The sequence below is a fragment of the Clupea harengus genome, chromosome 13 (genome assembly GCF_900700415.2).
Source record: "Clupea harengus chromosome 13, Ch_v2.0.2, whole genome shotgun sequence".
NCBI lineage: Eukaryota > Metazoa > Chordata > Actinopteri > Clupeiformes > Clupeidae > Clupea > Clupea harengus.
In genome coordinates, this window is record NC_045164.1 from 22988467 (window position 1) to 23016209 (window position 27743).

At 46.2% G+C, this 27743-nt stretch overlaps 2 protein-coding genes across 2 annotated transcripts; one reads left to right on the forward strand and one right to left on the reverse strand.

The window, feature by feature from the left end:
• Positions 1-10923: 10923 nt before the first annotated feature.
• On the forward strand, positions 10924-14025 carry LOC116223109 (protein FAM161A). Its single transcript, XM_042709493.1, has 4 exons — positions 10924-11225; positions 11820-12010; positions 12298-12455; positions 12495-14025. Exons 1-4 carry the CDS (start codon positions 11184-11186, stop codon positions 13691-13693), a joined length of 1590 nt encoding a protein of 529 aa, XP_042565427.1. The 5' UTR covers positions 10924-11183; the 3' UTR covers positions 13694-14025.
• A 168-nt stretch (positions 14026-14193) lies between these two features.
• On the reverse strand, positions 14194-24529 carry si:ch211-63b16.4 (kinesin-related protein 5). The gene is made up of 23 exons (XM_031578577.2): positions 24199-24529; positions 24029-24103; positions 23736-23836; positions 23373-23434; positions 23063-23146; positions 22682-22832; positions 22292-22365; positions 21725-21863; positions 21081-21158; positions 20528-20565; positions 20308-20331; positions 19772-19882; positions 18840-18919; positions 18452-18608; positions 18028-18108; positions 16630-17364; positions 16340-16510; positions 15973-16131; positions 15590-15685; positions 15434-15481; positions 15081-15255; positions 14602-14800; positions 14194-14326 (listed from the first exon to the last, which is right to left on the reverse strand). The coding sequence occupies exons 2-23, from the start codon at positions 24037-24039 to the stop codon at positions 14194-14196; spliced, it is 2907 nt and encodes a 968-aa protein (XP_031434437.1). The 5' UTR covers positions 24040-24103; positions 24199-24529.
• Positions 24530-27743: the final 3214 nt, after the last annotated feature.

A 27743-nucleotide genomic window follows, 5' to 3' on the forward strand; every position in this document is an offset into this window, starting at 1 on the left:
CACTCCTGCCACTCTGCCCATAGCAGCTCTGTTAACTGGCTCATGGTGCGGTTTAAAAAAGAGTGTCCCGTATGGGACAAACAGCTCAGGTCTGGGTCCTTTGGTTTGAGATATTGCAACATGACAAAAAGCAGGTCATGTGCACCACACAGAATACAAAGGTAAGGTGGCAGTTAACAGGAAAAGGAAACAGAAACGTTGTGGTTCTTCCTCAGAAGAGCAGGCTGGTGTTTTACCGGCTTTTAGTTCTGTGAAATAACACAGCTTTTGAATGGAATAAATGACAAGATAAGATGGCCCTCTCATTATGACAGTACAATAACGTCTTTGCATTGACCACATGTACCATTACATTTATTTTAGGTTGTCTTTCAGTCTTTCTTTGTTTCAGAAAAAAAACTGTACTTTCAAGAGTTTTGTAGTACTTTAGGACTTGGAGGGACAGAGCTTTCCAGAAGCTTTCTAGAAGTTTTACTGCAAAATGCCATTGTTAATAGTATGGTCAACACTTTAAATCTGCTTGTTGGAATTCCAAACAGTGTGTGAAACTCAGTTATTGGCAGTGAACTGGTTCTCCCCCCTACATATTTTAGGCCATTATGTTATCTTTCTGTTTGGTGCTGTGCTGATATGTGTTAACTTTTCAATTGCACAAGTCAATGTTTTGTCCTCAAGGTAATCCATTTCCATGGTGACCAAAGAGGAGGGGCGAGTAGTCAGCAGTCCAAAACAAAGGAGCTCAAATAAATACTCAAACCTGTAAGCTTTGGTTCCTTACAAACCAGTAGCACGTTAGCTTTACAAAGGCTTATTTCAAGACATGACCAGGCCGATATTACGTAGCACTCTGAAATCATCCATACATAGTGTGTTTTACAGACAGCCTAGCTGTTGTATTTGTGCTGATAAGGAGATAACTACCTTTGTGATGATCTGAAGGAGCTTGGAATGTGAGCCCACAAAGCAAGTAGCACACCAACAAACAAACAAACAACAAACAAACAAACAAACAAACAGGGCTCACTGCTTCACACCAAGAAACACACAAACAGGGCTCACTGCTTTCCACCAGTGCACCGGCGCCCTGTCACTTTAATTGGCTTTAACTGTGGAGCATCTGGGTAAATTTCCATTATGGTGCTCAGGGTTGTTCCAAGCCGCGCACTGAGTGGCGAGAGTGTGTTTTCTCCCATCTCTCACCATTAAATCAATAACCCTGGTCTGACTGCAGATCAGTTTAATGTACATGCTTCTGGTTTCCTGGAGGAGACAGCCTGCGGTCTGTGAGGACAGAGAAAAGCTAATCTAATGAACCAATAAAAGGTTGCTTCTGCGTGTCAATAAATCTGAAGAGGCCTATTTCTCGTAAAACAGCCTGCCTTTGCCAGCATCAAGCCTCGAAATAATCAGAGGGAAAGCTATCTGCTAATTGTACCCGGTCATTCCCAGGCCAGATCACTCGGGATCAAGTGATGGACATAACAATAGAAGAAGCACAATTATGAGCTTTTAGAGGAAGTCAGCCCTGACCGGCAGTGAGGAACCTGGGCAGGAGGAAGTCCAGGTCAGGTTACGCAGTTGCCACTGGAGCAGAATGGAACGTCTGTCATGTTCCTGCACCCTGGGCCTGTCATCGCTTATCAATTATGCACTCAGTCACTACGCCCATCACTGTGCCCCAGCCTCTGTTGTCACTGTAGGTTGCTATAGAAACAGCAGGTGACCGTGAGGCTGTACTGAAGGTGAGATTGCGGTGTGGTCATCATACCCACTTAGTTGAGCAGGGTCCTACTAAATCACATAAACCTTGATGTGAGGTGGAGACGGGTTGGTAGGCAGGCTGGTCTGGTGGACAGAGGACGGGCCTGTCACCATCAGCTGACCTCAAGCTGTGGATGACTCTCGGCTGAGCTGAAAGGCATCCCGCACCAGCGGCTGCCGTGTGAGCACTCTGAGGAGGGGGGGGGCTTTCCCCTCCCCTGCATCCTGTGTGTGCCACTGCTTGATGTTGTCCAGAACTCTGAAATCACATCCTTTTCTAGAACACTACCCTGTTGAGGCACCGATCCCAAGGTCACGAGTTTGAATACAGGGGAGCTACAGTCCGTAAACATTGTATAATTTTACAAAGGCATCAGCTCGATAGTTGTTTAAGCATCAGCATCAGATAAATATGATTTCTCTCCAGTGTTCTCAGAACATAAAGTTTCCTGTGTTAAAGTGACTATTTCAACCTGTAAAGATGACGAAATACACGTAACTGAATGCTGGGAAAATAAACTGAGTGACTATTTCACCAGCAACTGATATAATGAAATGTGTACTTAAAGAGATACTGGAAAAAATAACAAAATGTTTGTTTGACCAGCTCATCTCTGACTGATAGGTACACCAGAAATGTACCAAAGATTATTGTGACAGGACCACTGCCTGCGCTGTGAATGCATACTGATCTTGTGTTTCAATACGGATGGATAGATTTCAGGAACCAGAGGAACAATTGGAACACTACCTCTATCTTCCTCACATGAAAAAAAAGGAAATATGGCATTTCCAAAGGTGACAGGCTCTACATATTTCTATATATATTTCATACAACCCACAGCCTTCCTCATGTTCTGTCCCCCTGTTTCAAGACTATTCAATAGGGTCTATACACTATATATAAAATATTAACAAATAAATAAAAAGTCAATCACCCCAAAACAATGAAGAAAAAAAAAAGAAATCATGGACCACCTCTAGAGATTGATCCTTAATAATTAAAATCAAAATAAAATAATTCCAGACACGCACACATGCACAGCCACAGTGTATGCATTATTGAAATACATTATTGTTGTGGCACTGTACAGTAAGGCCTTGTACTGACTGAGTCCAAGATGGTTGTGTTGATGCCTGTGGGGTTTTAAATGTTTCTTTTTTCTCTCTTCTGTTTACGTCTACCTGCTCTCTCTATTTCTTGCCTCAACAGAAAAAAAAATATATTGTTTTGTGTTTGAAACTATTTAGAGATTATATGCGCTCAGCACAGTTTAGAGTGGGATACAGATCCTATGCAAACACCAACAGGAAAAGCCTTAACTTCTACTCAAACGAAAGACATTTGAATTTGCTGAAACCAGCAAGGCTGCACGAGTCACACAGCAGCTCCCCTGACAGTGAGTCACTGAAAAGGAAGTCTCGCAAGTTTATTGTGGGGAAATGGGGGATGTCTGTTGAGAGGCTTTTTGAGGAAGTGTGCAAAATGAAATGGTCTGTGACCCTAGGTTTTGCTGTATGTCCCGCACTGTTGCCACTAGTCGGATCCCTGTTGATAGCTTTGCAGCCGATTGTGCGTGTTGAATCGGCGGCAGAGCCGGTCGGTGAGAGAGATCACTCTGATTAGTCAGGAGCAGTTGTAGCTCAAACTGGACAGTCTCGAGGCTGTGTGCTAATACTGGCCGATACCACTAGGAGGAGCCTCAGAGTCAGTTCCGTGACCGGTCAATGTGTTCTGTTACCGCTCAATGTGTTCTGTTACCGCTCAATGTGTTCTGTGAGCGGTCAATGTGTTCTGTGAGCGGTCAATGTGTTCTGTTACCGCTCAATGTGTTCTGTGACTGGTCAATGTGTTCTGTGACCGGTCAATGTGTTCTGTGACCGGTCAATGTGTTCTGTGACCGGTCAATGCCTCTGGCTCCTTGCACTAACTCCTGGGGGCCCTGGCACACAGAACAACTAAGCTGGTCTCCTCCTGAAATGACCAACGTTAGCTATTACTTGATGGCGGCACTGACCAGTCACAGAAGAGACTCTGGAGCGCCCCCCTAGTGGTGCTAGCCAGTATTAGCACACAGCCTCAAGAATGACCAGTTTGAGCTTCAACCCCCTCTCTGATTAGCTGCTCATCAACTGGAACTGAATAGGAAAAAGCTGAGCTGAATTTTTTAAATCAGAGGTTTCATTTATCTGCAGCTTTCACCACAGGCCCGGGAAAGTCCCTTGAACCTGTCGCTGTAGTGCCCATGGTTTCTCCCTATTTTTCCCTAGCCTTCGCTTCTTCCTTTCTTCTTCCACAACCTTACGATCAGGGGCTAACAATGCCAATGCCATTTGCAAGTTCAAATCAGACATATTTTCAGATATTAGAAGTAGCTATATTACAAAACTGTCTGTGGTGAGCGACAATGGTGTTGTTGCTGTGTGTGCCACTGGTGACATGAGGCGACGCGACAGTCAGCCTTTGTCACCGCTAGTTCTCTGATGTTGGTTTGGTTTAAAACAAGAATTATATTTGAAAGGCAAAAAGGTCAGCCTCATAGTTAAAGGCTGTCTCTCAAAGCACGAGTATATGTACCAAAATGTAATAGTGGAGTAATGGAATAAGTGATATGGTCATGATAAAATGTAAAGGCTTAAATAAATCAAATAAATAAGTAACAGGCTTTGCAATATGAAACAGACACATGGCCTGCCATGCATGCCCCCTGAGCAGGGCACTTCACCCCTCCTTGTGGGGCGACAGTGGTACAGTGGTAGAGAAGTCGTTTAGTAATCAGAAGGTTGCTAGTTCGATTCCCTGTCGAAGCGTCCTTGAGCAAGACACTGAACCCCTAATTGCTCCTGATGTGCAGTGTGCCATCAGTGTAAATGTAAAATGTAAAATGTGTATACATTGTAAGTCGCACATATGTAAGTCGCTTTGGATAAAAGCGTCTGATAAATGACTAAATGTAAATGTGTTGCGCAGGGCTTTTCAAACCTGCTCCTGAGGCTTGTTCTCCCTCTTTCCCTGCTCTGCATTCTTCATTACTTAAATTCTTAAATACTTAATGATTCCAAAAAAAGACCTGATTTAAAACTCCAGGATGAGGAAAAGACTCCTTCAATGTGTGCTTACAGCAGGGCTAGATAGACGCCAGATTTGGCTTTAGGTGAAGTGGAGCGCCAGAAGGGTGGAGAACAGGTTTGTATACGTGCACGAGTGTGTGTGTGTTTGTGTATGTGCAAGAGCGTGTGTGTTTGTGTACTGTATGTGCACGTGTGTATGTGCATGTGTGTGTGTGTGTGTTTGTGCTTGTGTATGTGCACGTGTGTGTGTGTGTGTGTGTGTGTGTGTTTTTGTGTATGTGTATTGTGTATGAGTGTGCAGGGCACTGCGGAGTCAGCCTTCCCTAGGTAAATAAGGGATGAATACATTTGTTTTTCATTCCAGTTCAGAGAAAGTCAGGAAGAAGAGAGAGATGGATTGGATCTGACTTTTCTGTTTTGGCTGGCAACACATACATGACAAACAGAAAAGAAAAACCTTACTTTGTGCCAGTGTGTGTAAATGAATGTGTGTGTTTATATCTATGTGGATGCTTGTTATTATTTCAAATGGAGACACACCCCTCAATTTATCCACATTTCATAATCTGTCTCGTATCATAAACACTTCCTTTTTATCCCTGTGGTCATGGGACTCAATCTATCAAAGAAAGTATCTCAGTGAAAATGGCCATTTGGAAATGATCAAACATTTCAAGGAATTTGAGGAAGTGATACGTCAACGTGATAAAATACTCGAGATTCCACACAAAGTTGCACATCCTGAGGGCACATTTTCTTCAGCACGGCGGCCCGAAGAACAACCAAGAGACTCTTATCTGTCTATTAAATGGTGTGTGGGACTGTGAGGACTGGAACAAACATGTCCTCCCGAGACACAGGTGTTCCTGTACTCTCTAACGGTCACAAGAATCCGCTGTGCTCTGTGCGATCGATACACATTTTGTTTGTACAACATCGAAATGAATAATAAATGACAGCTCAGTGGGGTTTTTCTTAATGATTCGAGGATTCCAGCCAAACGCTTCACAGGCCGAGCCTCTCACTCTCCGCCAGTGAATGGATACTGAGACCTTTTCCTGTGCAGCTTTTGAGAGAAGTGAATACACGGCCCTCGGGAAGGCCATCTGTGTAAGTCCTAAAAATGTAAACAGCCATTGAGGTCTGGGAAGAGGCTCGAGCCAGAGAGATGAGTGCAAGCTTTTTTAGAGAGGAAATGGTTAGTGGTTCCATTGAATGTACACTCCCACTCCGAGGATCGTCTTGACTATAAAAGGCAGTGGTCTCTGTCTGTGTCTTCCCAGGAATCGATAAGGGATGCCTTATCCAGCAGAACGTCATGGTGGTGGTGGTGGTGGGGTCTGTGGAGCCAGCGGTGACAGGAGCATGTCAAGTGCATAGGCCTGACAGAAACATGGAGGAAAGAATGTGTGTGTGTGTGTGTGTGTGTGTGTGTGTGTGTGTGTGTGTGTGTGTGTGTGTGTGTGTGTGTGTGTGTGTGTGTGTGTGTGTGTGTGTGTGTGTGTGTGTAAGGCTAATCTTTTGCGGACCACTCACACCAGTCCCCCAGGGTGTTGTCATGTTCTGTTCTAAATCTGGAGAGCCCCTCTGTCCCTTCTGAAGTGACTGCCTGCCACACCAGAGTCAGGGGGCATCTTAAAGCAGTCTTGGCAACCCAAACAAAGGACAAGAGGGAGGGGCTTAATTTAACTGACAAAAGTCTGAGAAATAGCAGCCGACTTAATATAAACTCAGCAAGGAATGAATAGCTTCGGTTGGGAAATAATAGAGAAAAAAAATAAGTCTGTGTGTTCTTTTCTAAACACTATAAATCAACTGAGAGACAATTTGGTGGTTTACAGAACACAGACAGAACAGTTTCCACTGCCTTGCTAGTGACATGCGGGTACATAATCAGAGTGCTTTCAGCTGAGGAGCTCAAGAGTTGTGCCATAGCATTTTGGTGGCAATGAAGACGACCACATGTGGAAAGCACGCAGGGCATGAACCTCCTTCCTGATGATGCCTGAAAGAGGATTGGCAGTTGCTCCGCCTGCCGGGGGTTTAAAAATAGGTGACATGCGTGGTGAAAAACACCATTAGCTGAACCCTCAGCGCTCCACGGGAATAACAGGCTCGATTTAGTCTGAAGGGGGTGGGTCTGCCAACACCCAAAATGAAAGGCAAACACTGGATGTTTTTGCCACGCTGAATTTAATAACCCAGACGATAAAAATAAAGTCACTGCCGTGCTACTACATCAGACCTAGGACAACTGTGTTTAGTATCTTGATTAAAAGAGGGCATCTTTTCCATGAGCTCTCTGCTGTACCCTGAACTAAACTGATATGATCTTTTCAGTGAAAAGGTCTGTAACAGAGACACGACTGAAAAATAAACCCTCAGCCCGTGCTGTATTGTGTTGTTGTCTCGCACATTTACACCTAGTCTCGCTAGACTACACAGTAAACTACACTAGACTACTTCGCTCAAGGCAACGTCATTTCCCAGTTTTGAGGTGCTAGGTGAGTTCTCTGCCAGGTTCCAGGAACAATCATCGGGGTGTGACTGTTGGCTAGTGTCCTCTGACGGCATACGGTGACGCCAAAGAACATGCCTGCTTCTTAGTCATGAAACATTTTTATTTGAGGAGTCTTACGGATTGGCCCACTGCATTGTGTTGACAGTTTAATTCATATTAATTACAATGATGTCTTGCTCTCTTATTATATTAATCAGCAGTACTGCCCGAATGAAAAATGTATTCCAAAGGCCATCTGTTTAGAGCACATGGAGTGAAGTTAAAGGTCAAGAGTTAGGTGGAGCTACACAACGATCCCACGAAAGCATTGTTGGAGATTAAGCTTCAGTAAATCCACCTTCGGCAGCTCACAATCAATCACCCCCCTCCCCAGACTTCATAGTATGTTTACAGTGTTGGGAGGGTTACTTATAAAATGTCTTCTTCTACAGATCACAGATTACATGTCCTGCTATGTTATTTATAACATTTAGTTAGATTACTCAAGGTGAGTAACATATTCTAAATATTTAGGATTACATCAGCACTGTCTTACATTTTATGAACTGTGCATGAAAGAGTTATGTCAGACGTTGAGGCCCACCAACAACAACAACCCATGACCCCCCTTTGCAGTAAAGATAGATCGCTTAATAGATGGATAGTTATTATTATTATAGGCCTATGTGCCCATGAAACATTGTTAACATAATGTGTGTCAAAGAACCTACGACAGCAATGTTTTGTCTGCACATAAATAACTACCAAAACTAACAATGCCTACTAAATAACCTGTGATTTTTTTTATTTATTTTTTACCATTAACATGACCAACACATATCAGAGTTCCATGCCTTTTTGTTGAACATTGTGTTACGAAATATGGACCCATGACTGACTTATAACGTGCTGGCTGGATATATTGGGCTACAACATGATAAACTGGGTTGACATTACATTATTTAGGCTATTATAACCTCAGAGAGAAAGAGAAAGGAGGCACATTTGTAGGCCAATCTCTACTGACCTAACAAAGCAGACTATTTAAAAACATAGTTTGGCAGGATATAATACCGTGAATAAAGAAGTCAATGATGTCATTTTAATGTGATAGGTGCACCTGCTCTCTCGCAATTGATCATCGAGGAAGACATTATGACATGGACTCTCAAAATGTTTTTGCAAATGTCTCATTTTTGGTTAAATAGTTTTTCAGGACTTTAGTTTTTATTCGCTAATTCATCTATTTTCCTTTTACAGAAGTCTTTTGATTTGGCTTTGAGATGTGCATGTTTTGATTCTAAATGCCGGCGCAACGCGGCCACGTGTTCTTACGTTTCTGTTTCTGCTCAACACTGTCCGTCTAGGCCGACTGCATGGGTGCTACTGCGTGGGTGCGACTGCGCTACTCTGCTGCGAGCGAACAGCTGTTTACATAGGCTACTACACCTCAGACCTCCAAGCATGTGACCCACTCTGGTTGGTGGACCCAGGGCCTCTCGAAAGGAACAAACAAACTGTAAGAGAACACAAGCATCATTCATGAGTGGGGAGAAAACAAGACGTGTCAGTGTAGGATATGGCCAACAGACAAAAATGAGACAACATAATGAAACAAGGCAAGAGTTCTGGGCTACAGCACATTGTGTACACAAAGCTGTAACTCAAAGCTCTTTACACATATATTCAAACATTACACAATAACACAGACGTGAAGAAGTGAATCTTAAACTAGCAGTTTTGTCACTCACGAGGGCACATCACATTCCTGAAGTCAAGACTCTTCATTTTTTTACCTTTGTACTTTTTGTAGATTTCAACATAATTTCCTGTCTTTGTCCAAAACAGATGGGTATGACGCAGAGTAGCCTACATCTTTTCATGCTACACCCATCAAGTTCTACAAGTCCTCCAAACAAAGACCTTCTTATGACAGGTAATGGCAGTGGTATTCAGACAGCAAATAATGTACAGGAAACTGAGAGCAGGCGGGGTATTCCAAGACATGGTTTGGTGACAAACCTGGATAAGTTAACTCAGAGCAAGTGGTAAACCTCCTGATAGAAGAGGCCTGTGGTTTCATTCTAACAAAACAGGTCTCAGGTTGGAGCATAAACATGGGTCTTATAAAATAAAAGCCAATACAATACAACCATACTGTCTCAGTTTGCTGTGTTTTATGGGCTTGTGTGTTGTTTGGGCCTGTGTTGAATTGAAAAAGGAAAGAAAAGGTGATTATGGCGTTTGGTCTGGCACTCACATGACAGTGGATGAGGCAAGATCCAGTGCTGTTGTCTGTGTTGACAGACATTACCAAGATTACGAGAGCACTGAGATTACCACGTGGTTTTCTATGTCTGACAGGCTTTGCACACGAGATGCCAAGAGAACACATTTGCCAATGGCGCCCCCTTTTGAACAATAGTAGTCTTTCAACAGAAAACTGCATGTGAGGCCGAACATTTAAGCGCTAAAGTAGGCACTTTAGACAGTAGTTGCTTACTTAAGGTAGGCTAGATTGTTTGCGAGCCATCAAAGTAAACACGAGTATAGAAGAATGCAATTAAAGTATAAAATACAAATAATAAATAAAATAAAAAATGGCGAGTATGTGCTGAACGTCTCGTTTAAATGATTCGGTAAGCGGCCTACTGTCTGTCTTGGCAATTCCTATTTAATAGCAACAAGTCACATGCCGGATAAAAACGTATACGCTGAGAATGTAGGGAATCCGAAAGCATTTCACAGTGAAAACTAATATTCTTGAATATTCCGTTTTGTCTGGAGCCTATATTACGCTCACTGCCTGCCAATATTCAGTGTTCTGCATTATCCCGCTGGGTTACAACTTTCGACCTTGTCCCATGGAGGTACGTGAGCTGTGCTGCAGCGATCAAGCGGGTGGGCAGATGGATCACCAGATTGCGTGGCGTGGTCTTCGACAGATGGGCGACTCAAGGTGAGTGTGTGTGGTCCCTGTTTGGAATTGATGATGGATGAACAGATTGAGACAGACTGCACCGGTGGCTACGGCCAAAAACCTCACCGGTAAAGCAGCTCTGATGACTGTCAATCAGTCTTCCAAGGCGAGGTCTTAACCGGCACAAGAAATTCACCTAGTTGTGTGACGCTGGGTGGAAAAACAGAAGATTGAATAATTCACCGATAGTAAATGAAAAAAAATGACCGATAGTTGAGCACCTGAGACGAAGAGAAAGGTCTTGGGAACTCTCCCATATTATATCAGCAGTACAAGCCTCGAGCACACAACAAACACAGGGGGTCAAGTGTCTCTTCTTATCCTTTCAAATACTCCAAACCTTTACATACGCTGCCGTCAGTTCTGCTGAATAGCCTACTTTCGTTTCAGCTACTGAAAGTTCCTGGCTGATCTGTAGTAATGTGCAAACCAGTCAATCCGTTGTCTGCATAGTGTGTAATGCCGTGACCAGGTCATTGAGATCAACACTCAACTGTAATTAATGGACGTAATCTCTAAAGCTGATTAAGTGATATGTAATGGGCCCTCTCACTTCAAATCATGTCTGCTGGCTTGATACTGCCCCAAAGCCAGAGAATAGCATATGGCGGTTTGGTGTCTCTGGCTGTAGTCCTCTCACATCTCTACCGTCAAACAGCAGTAGGGGAGGAGAGACCATGTGTCGGTGCGTACGGGAGGGGGTAATGGCATAATCTCACATTAAAGAGCACGCTAGTGATTTCTGCGGAGCAGTGTGCTTGCTTTCGAAGCTACGTGTCAGGTTTCGTATCACCTGCTCCAGAAGAGAGGGAGAATCCTGACGGAGCATTTGCCAGTTTGAAGATTGTTTGGCGCTTGGATGAGCTGGAGATGTCGGCGATGGTGCAGACGCCCAAGCTGCAGGCCAGCGAGGTATGGGCACTGTACGGAGGGGAGCTGGAGTACTGCCTGGGTGGCGAGGGAGAGGAGGAGGAGGAGGAGGAAGGAGAGGTGAGGGAGGTGACCAGCCTGGCACCACAGGTTCCGCTCTCACAAACGGGGGCTGGCAGGGCCACAGGAGGTGCTCTCTTATGGTTATATTCAGTGTGTCTTGCAGAAGTCCTTCCTTCCGGTTCAAATATAGTAAGAAAAGTGCAGAGTGAGAGTGAGAGTGTAGTCATTAGCACTGTCTTTCATGGTTTAACTCAAGGAAGGACAAACTGAATAGGGGTGCAGCCTTTTGTTGTCAATGAACTAAAATAAAGATGTCACTGTTACAGTCAGATGTACATCGCCTCCCCCACCCCTCCCTTTTTAAGTACTCTATATCTTAATGGAAAGGAGAACTGTGTCTATCTTTTAGTTGTGTTTCCGCATCATTACATTATCATGGTCAGTCAGCAGCAATTTATGTTCTGACCACCAAAATGTGACACTGAACCTTTAAATTGAGCATTTAGAACTTCCACAGTGTCGTCACTGGTTTCCTGAGGCATTTATCCCCTCTGTCTCCCCTCACTTTCTCAGGACTTTGACCAGTGCGGTGCGGAGTATCAGAGCCTCTCCAACCAGGACTACTACTCTCAACTGGAGGCTCTGAAGAGAATGCACCTGCAGAACATAGCACACCTGGACGTCATGTACCTGAACGAGCTGAGCGCTAGCAAGGGCAAGGCGTCTCAAGAGGCTCAGATGAGCGATAAAGATGAAATAGACGGGTATGTGTGTGGAGAAAGTGAACACTGCACTTTTAGGATTGAGTTACCAATTCATTCATTATCCATTCATTACCCATGTAAAAGCACTAAATAAGTGAAATGTTGGAAGTGATATCACCATTATCCTGCTATGATGGTGACAAAAGTCTTCAGCAGTTGTGAACATATTAGTATGGTTTCTTTCCATGCTTTGAGTCAAAGGTAACACCTGTTGTGCTACTTCAATTGTAAGTAACCTTGAATGATCCCAGTTGTAAAGTCTGACGGTTATCTGATTATCTCTTCAGTGCTCAGGAAGCGGATGAGTCTTTGCCAGCCAAGCGAGGGACTAACACCATCCCCAGACAGGACATAAAGCTTCAGCAGAACTCGGCCAGCAAGTCAGACATATCTGGGAGCCGGGCGATGGAGGTAGAGAAGGCGAAGAAGAAGGAGAAGAAGGAGAAGAAGGAGGAGAAGGAGGAGGAGAAGGAGAAGGAGGAGGAGGAGGAGAAGGAGGAGGAGGAGAAGGAGGAGAAGGAGGAGGAGGCAGCTGGGCAAGCTAGCAGACAGAGCAGTGGAGTCAGAGATGAGGCTAAGAGTTCAAAGCCACGAGCGCAGCCAGAACGATGGGCCGCCTCCAAGCCAGCCAGCGCCGCCGCAAAACACCAGCCGAGGGCCCCCAGCAGACGGCCCTCGGGGGCAGAACCTTCCAGCAGGATCGCCAAGGTGACCGTGCCCAAGCCCTTCAAGATGATGCTGCGCGAGGACGACAAGAAGCGGCGGAACCAGAAGACGCGCTCCGAGGTGGAGCTGGAGAACACGCTGCTGCGCAAGGAGCTGACGGAGCTGCGCGAGTGCCGGCGCCAGTTCCGCGCCACGCCCGCGCCGCCGCCGCCACGCACGCGCCCGCCCCTGAGCGAGGTCTTCGGCCAGCGCGCCGCCGGCGGCAGGAGCCGAACGACCTCTCTGGACCGCGCCGCTCGTGCCGACCCGGGCACCAACCGGCGCGCCGGCGGCAGCCGAGATATTTCACCGGAGCCCTTCAGTTTCATCGAGCGCGAGCGCAGGAAGAGGGAGGTGAGGCTGGAGGCGGTCCTCAGCAGCCCGACCTCCAGGGAGGAGCGCTGGGTCTTCAAGGCCAGGCCTCTGCCCCGGCTCTACAGGGCCGCCTCCGACGACTACCACCTGTTCGGGGCTACAGAAACGCACAGCAGAGGCGAGGAGCAGCACCGCGGGCCAGACGTGAGCAGAGAGCGCCTCAAACACACAGGGAGGCTGGAGGACGAGAGGGGCGGTGTGGAGGTGGAGGAGGAGGAAACGGAAGAGAAGTCTGAGGATGGAGAACATGGAGCGGATGAGTCCACGGATGGAGCGGAGACGCCGATACTATGCAGTAACTGGAGGCTGAGGAGGAAGCCGTCGCTGGCAAGCAAAGGACTGCTGGTGGAGGGGGAGACCGGGGGGGTACGGAGGGGCAGGGAGGGGGGAGACCAGGGGGGTGCGGGGGGGCAGGGAGGGGGGCAGGGAGAGGGACTGGTCCTACATCCACCCCATCCGGCGCACCAGCATCAGTCTGAACCTGGCTTCCTCTTTCTCTGTCAGCCAGGAGCAGCTGCCAACTGGCAAGAGCGACTACATCAGTGTGTGAGAGCCGGCGGGGGCATTGTTATGGCAGTACGCAGCGCACTGGTTATGCACTGACAGCACTTGCTACAGGAAAATAGGAAGGCTGACATTTGATCCGACAGGCCTGTACGAAACTATAATCAAGGTTAGAAATCAAGGTTCATGCACAGTACGTATATATGTATGTATATAGGTGAAGTAGATACTTCAAAATTCAAGTTTTAGATTTTAGTTTTTTATCGAGGTACATGTCCGTATATGTTTTTCATGTGCAAAATAAAGCAACGATCTTAATGTTCAATATACAATGTGTTCAACAGGAATTCTGTAAACTAACTCAAAGTAGCTTTTTACAAATAAAGGTTTTGTGATGCCACTCAGTAAACTCCTAAATGACACAAACTCACTCAGTGATTACAGACATCAGGTTCTGTGTGTTGCAGATATCAAGGGACAGTGATACATATGAGCGATGTACTGGTCAGGGGACAGTGATATACATAAAGCAATGTACTGAGTTTTGAGTTTTTCTGTCATGTCCTTCTTTCACTCCATCTTCTTCAACTCCATCTTATTCAGTTCATCTCATCCACCTTCATCCCACACTTGCTGAGCGTGCGTCGGACGTAGGGCACGGCCTCCTGGGCGAACCACTCCCTCTTGTACAGGACCAGCATCACATCCAGCAACAGGCTGTGCTCCCTCCTCCTGCTCAGAAACAGGCCAATGAAATAAATATATATAATATTATACATAACCTATATGTAATATAAACCCTAGGTAACAGCGGTAAATTATATTTCTGTGCTAGGTCTGTGCTAAATGTTGCGTTACACTGCATGGACGTCAAGAGAGCTGGTAGATACTGCAAGGTAGTAGAGAGCCATCAGGCTGATTTCTACATTTTTAATTGAGGCTAATGTCCTGACGAGAAGTGATTTGTTCCACGTCAGTTTCCTGGATCTGAGTAGCGCATGACTCACAGTTGCTTGAAGGCATCTTTGGTCTTGAGTGGACTGGGTTCCTGTTCTGTCCCGTTCTCTGGGTCCTCTGGTGGTTCGGTTCTGAGTGGACTGGGTTCCTGTTCGGTCCTGTCCTCTGGGTCCTCTGGTGGTTTCTCTGGAGACGGAGGCACAGGTCTCTCCTGGAAGCCACTGCAGCTGGTATAGCAGCATTTGCTGTCTGCGCACAGTGAAAAATGAGCCAAAAATGAAATTGTGATGGCTCTTATTCAACTTGTGATCTACACACATTTTAATAAACCTTGCACGTAATAACTCAGCACAATGCAAAATCACATAATTTCAATCAACACATAATATTTAATACCTAGAACGTGTTGATGTTATCAACATCAAATATACTAGATTTGTATTAGTCAGTTTGTGTGTGTGTGTGTGTGTGTGTGTGTGTGTGTGTGTGTGTGTGTGTGTGTGTGTGTGTGTGTGTGTGTTGCTCCTGCCTGTGTTCATCCCCCCCGAACACTGCTGGGACACGTGGTGGGACACCACCAGCATTTCAGTGTTGGTCGTGACTGTGTGGACATGAGAGGGCCCTGAGTTTCCATGGAGACCATGGTTCGCCTCTCTCTTCAGAGTCTCCACTCTTTCACTGAGAACAGCATTCTCAGATTTCACCTGTAGGGGGAAGCAAACACACATTCTATCATGGTTGATCCACTCTATAACTAGTGCTCTGATTCTCATGCCATGGGAATATAACTGCTTCTCACTAAGATTTAAAAAAATATATTTTTATGATTCTGAGAATAATCTTTCCCTAAGTATTCATTTCAATATTGAGCATGCAGCTTACCTTTTCATAACATTTTCTTACTTCATCAAGATTGGACATCAAATCATCCTTTTAGAAAAACACACAAAACGATCATTGACACATTCACACGCTTGAGTAAAGCCAACAGTAGAATAAAAACAGGGCTGATGTGAGAATGAAAGACAGGCAGGGCACCTTATCTTTCTGAAGCTGAGCCACACTCAGGGCAACATTCCCTTTAAATCTCTCGTGCTCGGCCTTGGAACTCCGCAGCTCTGACAGCAAGCTCTCCTTAAAGGTGAAGAGAGATGGGAAGCCTCTCAGATAACACAATCAGCACACTTTTATTTGTTTAAACTACAACTCTCTCTTCGACTAGCGGTTCTGCTAGAATACTCTCCCAGTTGCATCTCTGCGTCAGCTAAAAAAAAAAAAACAACACAAGTAAAAAACGAGAGTGTGGAATGAGTTTGGCTCAGGCGGGAGCCAGGCTGTCTCTGCATCCTCTTCTTCCTGTGTTGTGGGGGCTTAATTGTGTTGCTGTGATTAAGGGCGCTTCCTGTGCTCTGGAAGCCTACCGTCTGCTGTCTGGCCTGGTTCAGCTGCGTTTGAAGCCCCTGTGTGTCCTGGGCAGCCTTGGCCTGCTCGCCGTGCCCGCGCTCGCTCCGGAGCTTCTCCCGCGCTGCGCTCTGATCCAGCTGCTCACGGGACACCTCCAGCTCCCGCTGCAAGGCCAGCTATGAAGAGAGGGAGAGCAGAAGAAGAAGAAGAAGAAGAAGAAGAAGAAGGTCAAACAGCAGATAACCAGAGACATGGAATTGGGAGGAAGATTGGAGGGAAAGAGGAGTTAGACAAGAGAAGGATGGAGCAATGGAAAAAGAAACTAAGAATAGAGAGGTGAAAACTGTTGCTTAAGTGTCTTCTTGATGACCTCGATGCACTCACGATCTGCCCTTTAAGCTGGTTGCTCTCTTTCTCCAGCTGTTGTTTTTGTTTTCCGTTGAGCGTGGAGCTCACTGCCTCTCCCTGAGTCTCCACATCTTCTCTCGGAGTCTCCACATCTTCTCTCAGAGACTCCATGTCCTGTGGAGATTCAGCAGAGCCTGGTGTCTGCTCCTACCCAAACACAAGGGCACACACAAAACAAGCTCAGCCACAGAATAAACCCCTGAAATTCTGTTAAAGATCTATAGTTTGGTAGTTTATCTGAGTTCTTAACTGAGTATTAAAACTACCTCTGCATTGACAGGTATCTCAGCTGTGTTACATCTTGAAATCTCCATGGCCTCTTCCTCCTCCTCCTCCTCCTCTCTTTGCTCGTGTTCTTCCTTCTCCCTCTCCTGCTCCTCCTCCTCCTGCTCCTCCTCCTCTCTCTCTGCTCCTCTCGTCAGGAGCCTGGCCTCCAGCTCTGCCACTCTCTGGTTGAGGGAGTCTCTGTCCCTGCGCGCCTGAACGATGAACTTGTCGTACTCCTCCCTGATCTTCCTCTCCCTCTTGCAGTTGGGGCACTCGGCAGGAGCGCTGGAGAGGGACGCAGGTGCACATGGACCCATAGCGGAGGCGGAGGAGGAGGCGGATAGTCTCTCCACAGAGCGTCGTGGGGAAGGGTACACCACCTTCTCCCTTCCCGCGCCGCCTCCGCCTCCTCCTCCTCCTCCGTCCTGGGGCAGAGGGAGTGGCCCGGACAGGCTGCTGGAGTAGGACCGCGGGCGGGAGGAGAGCACGCGAGACGCCCTGCTCTCCGTGGTCCTTCCTCCAACTGCTGCCCGCTCCTCTGGCGGACAGTGTCCTCCTCTTCCTGCAGGAAACCCAAAGTGGCTGCCGCCACAGCTGCCCTCGCACTGGCTCTGTTTCTCCAGATGGGGCAGGAACGCTTTCTGCTCGGGATCATCCGGCTGCCTGTGGCCGGGCCGGAACGGCGGGGAGGACGGGCCGGACGGGATGGGAGGCAGGCAGGTCTGAGCCGTGGGCTGAACAAAAGGCACAGTAGAAGAGTACGGTGCAGACTTCATCATCACATGCCATGACTCATACCACACCACACTGTCACCTCACCAGACATTATTCTCTGCATAGTTACACAGTGCCCAGCTCTGACTCACTGACACATAATGTATTACATACAATCGTATTTCATACAATACCTTAATCTGATGTAAAGGACAAATGCAAAGAACAATCATCTATTCAGCCCTATTCTGTATACTATGTCCAGTACACCTGTTTCATTTTTGGCTGGCCCCTCATCTGTAGGAGTTCTCCCTGTCTCCCCCCACACACACACACACACACACTCCCCTAAGGCCAGCATGCAGCCTGTTTATGGTCCTCTGTGCTGTCGCTGCTGGGGAAATAAAAGCCTGTAGCTTTGGGGAATGGCCACGGAAACTAAAAAATTCCCATAAAAGCACACGCACACACACACACACACACACACACACACACACGCACACACACACACACAGACACACACACACACACGCACACTGGGATGGGTGGGACAGGCCGAGGCTGGTGGGGGGTCTCCACATTAAGCTTTACGAGCCCTCCATGCGTGTGTGAGAACACTTGAGGAGACAAACTCTGCAGCCTTCTGGGTCTTGGCTGTTCAAGCTGGGCTCCACAGTACGCACCCTTTTGTCCCCGCTGAACGGTGTGTGTGTGTGCTGTCTGTTCGCAGCGGGCACGCTCCGCTCCGTCACCGCGCTCTGCACCTGTGTGAGACAGAGAGCCACCTCGCACTCACACTTCCCCAACGGCATGGTCATATTACCACAGGCCCGTAAAAACAGCATGCTGTAGAGCTCGTGAGAACTTCAATACTTCAATAAGCAAAAACACAGACGTGAAATTAGCTCTGAGGTGGAAATGTGACACCTGAGCACGGCACGTATGCTGAGCAGTTGTACGTTTGGGGGAGTGCTCTTGAAGAACAATTATACTGCGCAAAAAAACTTTTTTTTTTTTATAGCCAACACACACATTCAAACTGTGTGAATTGAACCGAACAGCATATTTGGTTTTTGCAAATGCTATGTTCTAACACTGTTTCTGTACCTGGACGAGGGCACACTGCAGCTGTGAGCGCTGGACGGGTCTTCCAGGGATGGCCATAGCCCGAGAGGCAAACTGCAGGCTGCTTAGAGTCTCAGTGACTGAGGACAAGTGGGGAGACACCGTGACGATCAGAGACATCCGGCAGTTTCCTCCCAGGCTGCGTATGACAATCCAAGAAAAAGACCATGGTGTTGAAGAGTCAAATGAGTTTGTAGCTTGCATCAAGTAATATGTCAGTACAATTTCAGGCAATGGCTGATTGGGAATGCAACGTAGAATAAAGCAAATGAAGACTATATTGATGTAAGGTGTCATTTGCCGTGCCTTAAAGCAAGTAGAACTAACTCCCTCATTGTGTTAATAGACAGTGTAGGAGTCTGCTTCTTACCAGTCCCTCAGAACCCGGGTGAGCTTTGACTCTCTGTAAGGAACATGGTGGCAACCAGCCATGCTGAGGGCGAAGATGACCTGAAATGAAATTAAATGGAATGAAATCAAAGAACGAAGAAACCATGTCGCCATGGAGCGCGTTCAAACACAACCTCACAGAAACAGTGTGGAATCAGGAAGTCGCGTAAGCCACTTTCATGCACTTGCACAAACGTAACATCAGAGTGAAATATTATATTCAACACATGTCAAACATGCTCCTTGCAGTTCAATACAAATGTCAAAACCTTGTTGTATCTACAAAATCCAAATGGGCTTCTTCTCCAATCCTCACTGAGGGAAAGCCAGTCAATCTGCAGCGTAGTATTACTTTAAAAAGGAAAGAAGGGGGGGGGGGGGGGACCAAAAATTCCTTTCACCCTCTCTTGCCTTATCCCCTTCTCTGTATAAGCCACCTTCATTCAAGCCGGGGAATGTTCATTGTGTTTTCCCTTGCTCGTTACACTCAAAGAAGCATTCCAGAGGGGAAAGAATGGGCCTCCTCTTATCTGCAGGTTGCCATGGAGATGGGGCCAATATCCTCCTTAAATCGCGTTCACTTTGTTGGACTTGACACGTCCCTCTCCAAAGGAGAGAGATGTTTAACCCTTTACATAATTTCCTGAGTGGGCAGGGAGGGGGGAGAAGGGCAGACGAGTGGGGGTCTAAAATGACAGATGTAAGATGACAGCATGAAGCCTGACCTGTGAGGGGGGACAACTCAAAGCAGCGGGCTGCATGTGATTATCCCCTCCGCTGCACAGACTGATGTGTGCGCTCGTTTTTTGGTGAACGTGCCATAACCTCCGATTAGCAAATTGCGCAGGGAGGGTGGATGTTTCAATCAAAACAAGGGGAGTTTTGCGAAAACACGAGAGAAATGTGACTCACATTTCCAAATATTGTGAGGGACCGCTTGAGAGTTTTGGCCTCCTGTGGGTTTTCCGGGACTGTTTGGAAACACCTCTTGACTTCCAGGGCAGCGTTACTGCGACTGCGAGCCTACGGGATTGGACACAAGAGCGTCCCATAGACTCACATGTCACAGGGCCAAGAGGAACAGTACATTCCTGTCAATTAGCATTACATCACTGTTCTGTGCATTAAGACCTGTTATCGCTCAGGCTACGTTAAACAGACGACCGACGTCAGAGGCAATCACAAAGACGTTGTGTTATCATTCTTGTAATTATCCTTACTCCGCGCAGTATGGATGTCTGGAGGTACTTAATCATTTGAGTGTACTTATGCATACAAAGTTTTCTCTGTGTGATTTGTGTGTGTGTGTGTTTAAGACTGTGTGTCTAGCTTTGTGCTTATAAACGAGTGCATTGGTGTAACTGTGGGAGTGTGTGTGTGTGTGTGTGTGTGTGTTTCAGTGTGTGTTTGTGTATACAGAGAGATTGAGAAATGGCCAAGGGACTTACTTTCCCTGAGCTCGCAAGATCCACCTATGAGAGAGAAGGAGAGAGAGAGAGAGAGAGAGAGAGAGAGAGAAACGTCAACAAATGTTTGAGGACAGCCTGGATTGCAAGTGAATTTAAACACACACTCATCCCACACGCGGCGTCTTACGACCCCACGCCAGGGCGTACGCAAGAATGCAACACTTCCAACCATTTATCAAGAGACTCATTAGACGCTTACCAGAGTGAGCTTGCTGGCTGTCAGGCCTCCCCCCAGTGCTGAAACATACGCATGAGGACACAGGGATTCCTCTGTGTCAGTTTGGATAATACAACCCAGCCCTGCCACGTCAGGGCATATTTGCACATAAAAAAAAGTACGAAAACAACCCCAAAGTGGAGCCTTATGGAATTTAGGTATGCACATAGTACATACATATCAGCCCCAAGGCATGATTTCGAAACACACACACACACACACACACACACACACACACACAAGGAGAATGAAATTCCAGTGAATGCACGTGATCTTTGTTTTTTAATGTGGTTATTGACAGAAGAGAATTGCAATAATGAGGTTATGAGGGAGAACCGTAGTGAATGTTATCACGCTGGTTTCACTTCAGCCTCTCTGCTGATGACAGCTGTTGGAACGGAGATGGACAAAGTGCTCAGAGTCTCTACAGTTTCTGGTTTCTTTATCCTTTGTGTTTTGTTTCGTGGGTGGAAACAAACTATATGTCAAAAGGTGTTTCTGGAAAGTAAAACTTGTTTGTGAAATATAAGCTCACCAAGGCTGGCCTTTGTGTTGATCACCGTTATGTTGAATATAGCATGACTTCTGCTGGCAAAGTCACCCTTGGAGGTGCCTAAAACACAAAGCATATTGAGTAGAGAGGAACACTGCTATGGGAAACTAGAGACGACAACGTTTGAGGCCAAACATATTTGTGGCAACTCGTCTGGGGAGCATAACATGGCAATTTAACATGATGACTATGATGACAGCACAAGGCAGACAGTCACTTTACGCAACAGCGTCACCACAATTAACAAACTAAGCCACAGCATAATGCAAACTCGAATATTTCATGTCAGTCTATATATCATAGTAAGCGAGGTTCGAAAACAGCTTTTACTTCTCAAAATTGGTCATTTCTTCTATATCTACCCAAAGCATTTCCCTGAAAGCATTGTTCAACAACTACCATCCTCAAATGATAGAGAGATGCTCATTTTGAACACTCGCTCCACAGGTTCACATGGTGGAAGCTGAAGAAGACTTATGGGAGACGCGGTCCTGAACAACTCTGCCACGTGTGAGCCTGACAGCTTTAGTGCTTATGTTCACACACACACACACACACACATTCAACACACTAACTCAACACAAACACACACTCACTCACACACACACACACGCATGTTCTCACACCTGCTTGTCTCTTGGTGGCCCCACATCGGTAGACCTGGAGCAGGGCCTGTGGGGAGCCCACCTCCACCTCCTTCAGGCCCTCCAGCACCACCGCGTCCTCCCCCTCGTGGATGCGGCTCACCTCCGAGGGATGGCTGTCCTGTGAGAGAGAGGAGTGCCAGAGGGCAGTGTCCAGTGTCCAGTGGTCACTACTCCTAAGGTGGTCAATGCAGGCGTGTTTGTTGTGTCCTTGTTGTCAAAGTGTGGTGGTTTTCTTATGTGTTTTAGATATCTCGATTCTTTGCTTCAGGTTATGCATTCAGTTTACATTTCCCAGGGCAGGGGAAATGTATACAAAACAGGGAAACAACTTGCATATAATGCACTGGAATATTGTTAAACTCTGCATTTACATTTGGTAAATCATGATTTTTTTTTTATATTACCACAAATCTGACTCTAGATGGCAAAACCCTCTGACTGATGACAGAGACTTGAGTCACTGATGGTATGCAAGGAGCTGTAGTTGGTATGGAAATGGAATTGCAAATACACAAACACACACATACACACACAAAAACAACTTACCAGCAGATCATAGATCTTCTCATTGGAAATGTGATAGAAGGACACTCTGACACTGCAGGTGGAAGCATCGGGCGCTGAGTACAGCCGTGTAGTTAAGGGAACAAAAATATTGTTTTCATCACAGTCCGCTGCTGTCTAAGGGAGTCACTGACAGTAGATTCATAACCTCCGTCCTGCAATACGATCTTGCTTAATTTAATAATACGCCTTGGAATGATCCATCACCTGAAGGCCTACAAAATACACAAACACTGCTGAAACACCAATTTTATTCATATTTCCATCATAAGGCCCAGGCAAAACGTCCAGTCCAAGGTTATATACTGTCCTATACTGGTGCGCCTGAACATACGGGGAGCAGGGGCTCAAATGACAACAGGAAAAGGATACAGTTAAAAATGTCCTCGGCTACGCGGCTGAGGATACCCCGCTGCTTGCCCGTCAAGCTCCCGCCAAGCATGGTGTAGGTCTTTCCACTGCAGCGGGAGCCGTACGCGATGACACAGCCGTTGTAGCCCTGCACGAGGGACCCCACCAGAGGCTGAGGAGACGAACTTCACGTTAGACCCGTCAGACTCAGACCTGAGTCATTGCGCTTTCCCGACTTCATAAATCACTAACTCCCATCTTTCCTGCGCTACATTTCAATTACTTGTTTCTCCAGTGACTTCCAGTCCGGTAAGTCTTTCGGTGAGTGAGTGAGTTACTGCCAAAGTCAAGCATGACTACACAAAACGATTCCCTTCAACATGTGGTGCGTAGATTATCTACCCTTGCTGTCGATTCATAAATATCCTTCTGGTTAGCGCTCTCGTTCCACACTGCATCAAAGAGTAGAGAATGGGGCTGATGACCCTGAAATGGAGAATATTAAAAAGATGTGATGTTACGCGTCCTTACAAGAGAAACATTACTAAAAGGAAACTTCAGACCAGGACTCATGCCTTTAAAGTTATTGTCCTACATTGGGTAGACTACATCATCTCTGCATAACTTAATCTGTAGAGGAAGCTATTTGAGGTCACTGCTCTAATTAAAACTGCTGTTTTGATTTGGACAGTTAGGCTACACAAACACTTACCCGGCCAGTGTCAACAACAATCCTGTTCGGTTCAACCACTTTGATAGAGCATCTTGCCTCGTCTGAAAGATTTCATTATGAAAGGATGCTCGTTAGCGATTATTTGTACTGCTCTGTGAAGACATTTCCTTCTTTAAATGAATGCCAGTTTATCATAGACTCTAATCTAGTTTGGGAGCAGACTCGACTTCTTCGAGGTTATGGAGCCTATTGTATACATACCAGCAGTACCATTAATGTACTCAACAGAAATATGCTGAGACTGGCATAAAGTTTGTGATATGGCTGGATCACCAGCATGTGTGTGAACACCACACTGGGCCAGTGCAAGTCTGCAAGGGGATATCTTAGAAAACGTGTGACCTGTTTGTGGGTCCCAATGTCGCTGGGGGCATAAGCGAATGGCCACTCGAAAGTTTTTCCCTGGATTCCCGGCTGCGCCCTCTTCGTTACTGTCTTTTTGTCTGTGGGTAAAAGATAAGTGCAGTGTTGATGAATAAAAAACATTAACGTCGTCTTGCCAAAAACCTTGTGAATTTACAATTGACCTAGTATTAACAGTAAATCAAACTAGACTAAACAATCAAAAAGTAGTTGTCAAGCCTATTATTTTAAATCATGATATGGGATTTTGAATAAGAGAAATTAACCCAGACCCTCTGTCCATGACAGGCGCTCAGATCTGCCGTTTTCATGACAACAGGGAGGCTACCCAAATGAGAGCAGGTTAACTGCACAAGAAGCAAACAGAATCTGGTTAAAATAGGCAACGCAGCACATTTTGTCATTTAATTAAGAATGGGCATATTCCATACGGGTTACTCACCGGTTGGATTTCCTTCAAATCTTTGTTGCGGACACAAAATCATCTGATAGAACTCCATCAATTGTAGGCTACCTGGAAACGTTCTCTAACTTGGAAACACTGGACACCGTGTGATGAAAACTACACTACAAAAGCGTTTTGAAAATAGCGCTCTGAAAGGCAGAACAGATAGTCGACCCGAAAAGAAAAAGGCTGGGGCTAGAGAGTTAGTAAAACCACAACTGCAAACATCCTACAACTGTTCTTCCTTGCGAACAAGTGAATGAGTCCCTGATCCGCACCTTGACGTAGGCTAGACTGCAGCTAAGAAAAAACAAAGACGACTCGCTCACTCCCCCCACGCATCCTGACATGTTCTCGTGAAAGCTGACAGGCTAAACTGTTCTTCAATACTAATGTGACTTGAGGTAATCATTTACTTTAAGTAACCCTGTCAGTATAAGTTATATTTTGAAAATGTCACGAAAAGACAACAAGCAAACTGAAAACTTTGGAAATACGGGGAATTTTTTTTTTTTTTTCAGGGACCACCAAGAACTCCCATAGTGAATGCATCACTCTGGTCTTTCAAGAAGACCTGAAAGAATGCCTCATACACTTAAAATAAATGTCAAATCAGATTATCAGCGAATGAAACATGTCATATTTCGGTTCTTCCGGGAACATTGTTAAAAACAATTCATAAACACGAGTCAGGTCTGCTGTGGAAACGGCCTGATTTGCCTCACATCCACGGCTACCTTGACCTGTGTCTCATAGGGCATATTTATGGCCGGTTGCCTAAGAAGCGCCCTGGAACGCTGAGCGCTCAGACTCCACTGTTCCTATACCCTCGTGCGGATCCTCTGGGTTGTTCTCATTGTTGTTGGTCTTTTTGCAGGAAGCTAAAGGAAAAGAATAAACTGAGTCAGAATTAGGCCCTTCAGTTTTTTTGTTACCAAGGTTGGAATGAAGGTTAACCAGAGGGCATATTCTGATGCATTCTATTTTATTTTTTCTTTAGGGTTTTGTCCTGAGACAATATTCTGAAAAGGCCCATTCACATCTTGCCTGTTTAAGTGCCTGCCACATTTCACTGTACTCAAGGACATATTTCAGTGACCTAGAGGAATGCTTCAGTGGCTTATAGAGCAGTAAGACCGTATCCAATATACCACAGCACATATCAGTCATGTAGCAGGTGTATTGCATAGGGCTCTGTATTGGCAAGAATCTGGCAATACTACGTATCATGATACAGGGGTTATGATTCAATGTATTGCAAGATATTGTGATACTGTAAGTAAAGCTTTCTAGCAGTCGGGGGTTTAAACACAACACAAACTGAACCACTGTCTGCCACAAATCTTTACATGTAAACTACCAATTAGAAGTGGACACACACACACACACACACACAAACACTCAATTTGAAATGGACAACATATCATGATACTCAAGTCTATCAATTTTTTCTTACACTCCTAGTATTACAAAGTCCTATCCCTGCCACTAGAGCCAGGCACAGCAGAAGACAAACACACACAAAGCAGGTGGTGTTTTTGACACACTGCTGACCAGTAAGGTTCGATTCAGAAATATACATTTATATGAGTGTTCATTATTCACATGCCATAGCTTAAGGAACAAACTCAACCACACAAAGAAAAGAAAAGCTGCTTATCACATATACATAGATTACCACATTATGTGCCACCAAATAACACCAGATCTTGTGATATTTCCTTGGAGTTTGGCTACTACCACCTCGCAGCACTGGGCAGGAACAGACATTTAGAGTGTCTGACAGTGATGGAGGAGGTATGAGCAAAGAACCCTGTGAAGGGCCTGTAATGAGACTGGGGTAAGTTATGGCACCATGAGATGGCCAGTAGCCACAAGCTGACACAGCCAGCTGTGCTCTCCCTAACAAATAGCCAGCCTGCCGGGACAACTGTGGTGCTGCTCGCTTCAAGAGAGCACATTCAGACACCAGAGGTTATTCTCAGACATTAGAATGCTTCGAAAGATAAGAGGGAAATTATGTAGCCTTGCAGGTTTTGACTTGAGGATTATTACATGATTGATTTCATGTTAATTAATATCATTAGTGAGAAGGGCAGATTTAACAGAAGCACTCCCCCTCCCCTCACCTCAGTGGTAGTCAAGCACAGTCTGAAGACACTGACATAAATTGAAATTGAACATGTCAATCTGTCACAAATAGAAGTACTATAAAACGAATTCATTGGATCATATGGTGAACCAAAGAAATAACAATATTATATAATTTTAGGTCCTAGTAATGGATTAGCTTCACACATGCCATGCAGATATTTCTTTCAGATATTGTAATATGTGTTTAGCTGAGAGATAGAATTTAGATCTGTGGTATGTAACCTTGCCTTACACTGCTCATGACTGCAACAAGACACAGGAAGTTGTATTTGGCAAACTGTCCTTCATCTATAAAGGCAGTTGGTGATATGGTTGGCATAATTAGTTTCGCGGATAGATAGATAGATAGAAGATGGATGGATGGATGGATAGATGGATGGATGGATGGATAGATGGATAGATGGATAGAAAGATAGATAGATAGATAGATAGATAGATAGAGTACATTATCCCCAAATGGAAATTTCAGTTGCAGTGAAATTTCTGTTGAAGCAGCAATTCACATAAATGACAAAAACCCATAACTTACAAACACACACACAATGAGGAAGGTAAAAAAAAACAGAACACAAAAGTACAATTACATATACACTGGATATATTTACCTTAATTTAACCTTAAGGCAAGATATTGCTATTAATGTGCAAATAAATGTAAAATGTGCATTGTGTATTGCCAGTCAGAGCAGGAGTCTCCTTTCCCGGCTCAGAGAGGTCATAGATGGGTATTGTGGAGAGCCCCCCCCAGCACAGAGCCCTCTCCAGCACAGAGCCCCCCCCAGCACAGAGCCCCCCCCCTCCACAGCACAGAGCCCTCCCCAGCACAGAGCCGCCCCCCCCCCCAGCACAGAGCCCTCCCCAGCACAGAGCAGTCCCCAGCACAGAGCAGTCCCCAGCACAGAGCCCTCCCCAGCACAGAGCCCTCCCCCCCCCCAGCACAGAGCCCTCCCCAGCACAGAGCCGCCCCCCCCCCAGCACAGAGCCCTCCCCAGCACAGAGCCCTCCCCAGCACAGAGCCGCCCCCCCCCCCCAGCACAGAGCCCTCCCCAGCACAGAGCCCTCCCCAGCACAGAGCCCTCCCCAGCACAGAGCCGCCCCCCCCCCCCAGCACAGAGCCCTCCCCAGCACAGAGCCCTCTCCAGCACAGAGCCCTCTCCAGCACAGAGCCCTCCACAGCACAGAGCAGTCCACAGCACAGAGCAGTCCCCAGCACAGAGCCCTCCCCAACACAGAGCAGTCTCCAGCACTGATGTCCCCAGCACAGAGCCCCCCCCCCCCAGCACAGAGCAGTCCCCAGCACAGAGCCCTCCACAGCACAGAGCCCTCCCCAGCACAGAGCCCCCCCCCCTCCACAGCACAGAGCCCCCCCCCCCCAGCACAGAGCAGTCC

Bases quoted from the DNA above. Each gene is read 5' to 3' on its own strand.
- LOC116223109 (XM_042709493.1), top strand. From the start codon at position 11,184: ATGTCGGCGATGGTGCAGACGCCCAAGCTGCAGGCCAGCGAG. The intron at 12,011-12,297 runs GTATGTGTGTGG...TTATCTCTTCAG, and splicing joins GATAAAGATGAAATAGACGG to TGCTCAGGAAGCGGATGAGT. The intron at 12,456-12,494 runs AGAAGGAGGAGA...AGAAGGAGGAGG, and splicing joins GAAGAAGGAGAAGAAGGAGA to AGGAGGAGAAGGAGGAGGAG.
- si:ch211-63b16.4 (XM_031578577.2), bottom strand. The intron at 23,435-23,735 runs GTCACACGTTTT...GAAATCTTTCAG, and splicing joins ACATTGGGACCCACAAACAG to ACGAGGCAAGATGCTCTATC. The intron at 20,566-21,080 runs GTGAGCTTATAT...CGTATGTTTCAG, and splicing joins CAACACAAAGGCCAGCCTTG to CACTGGGGGGAGGCCTGACA.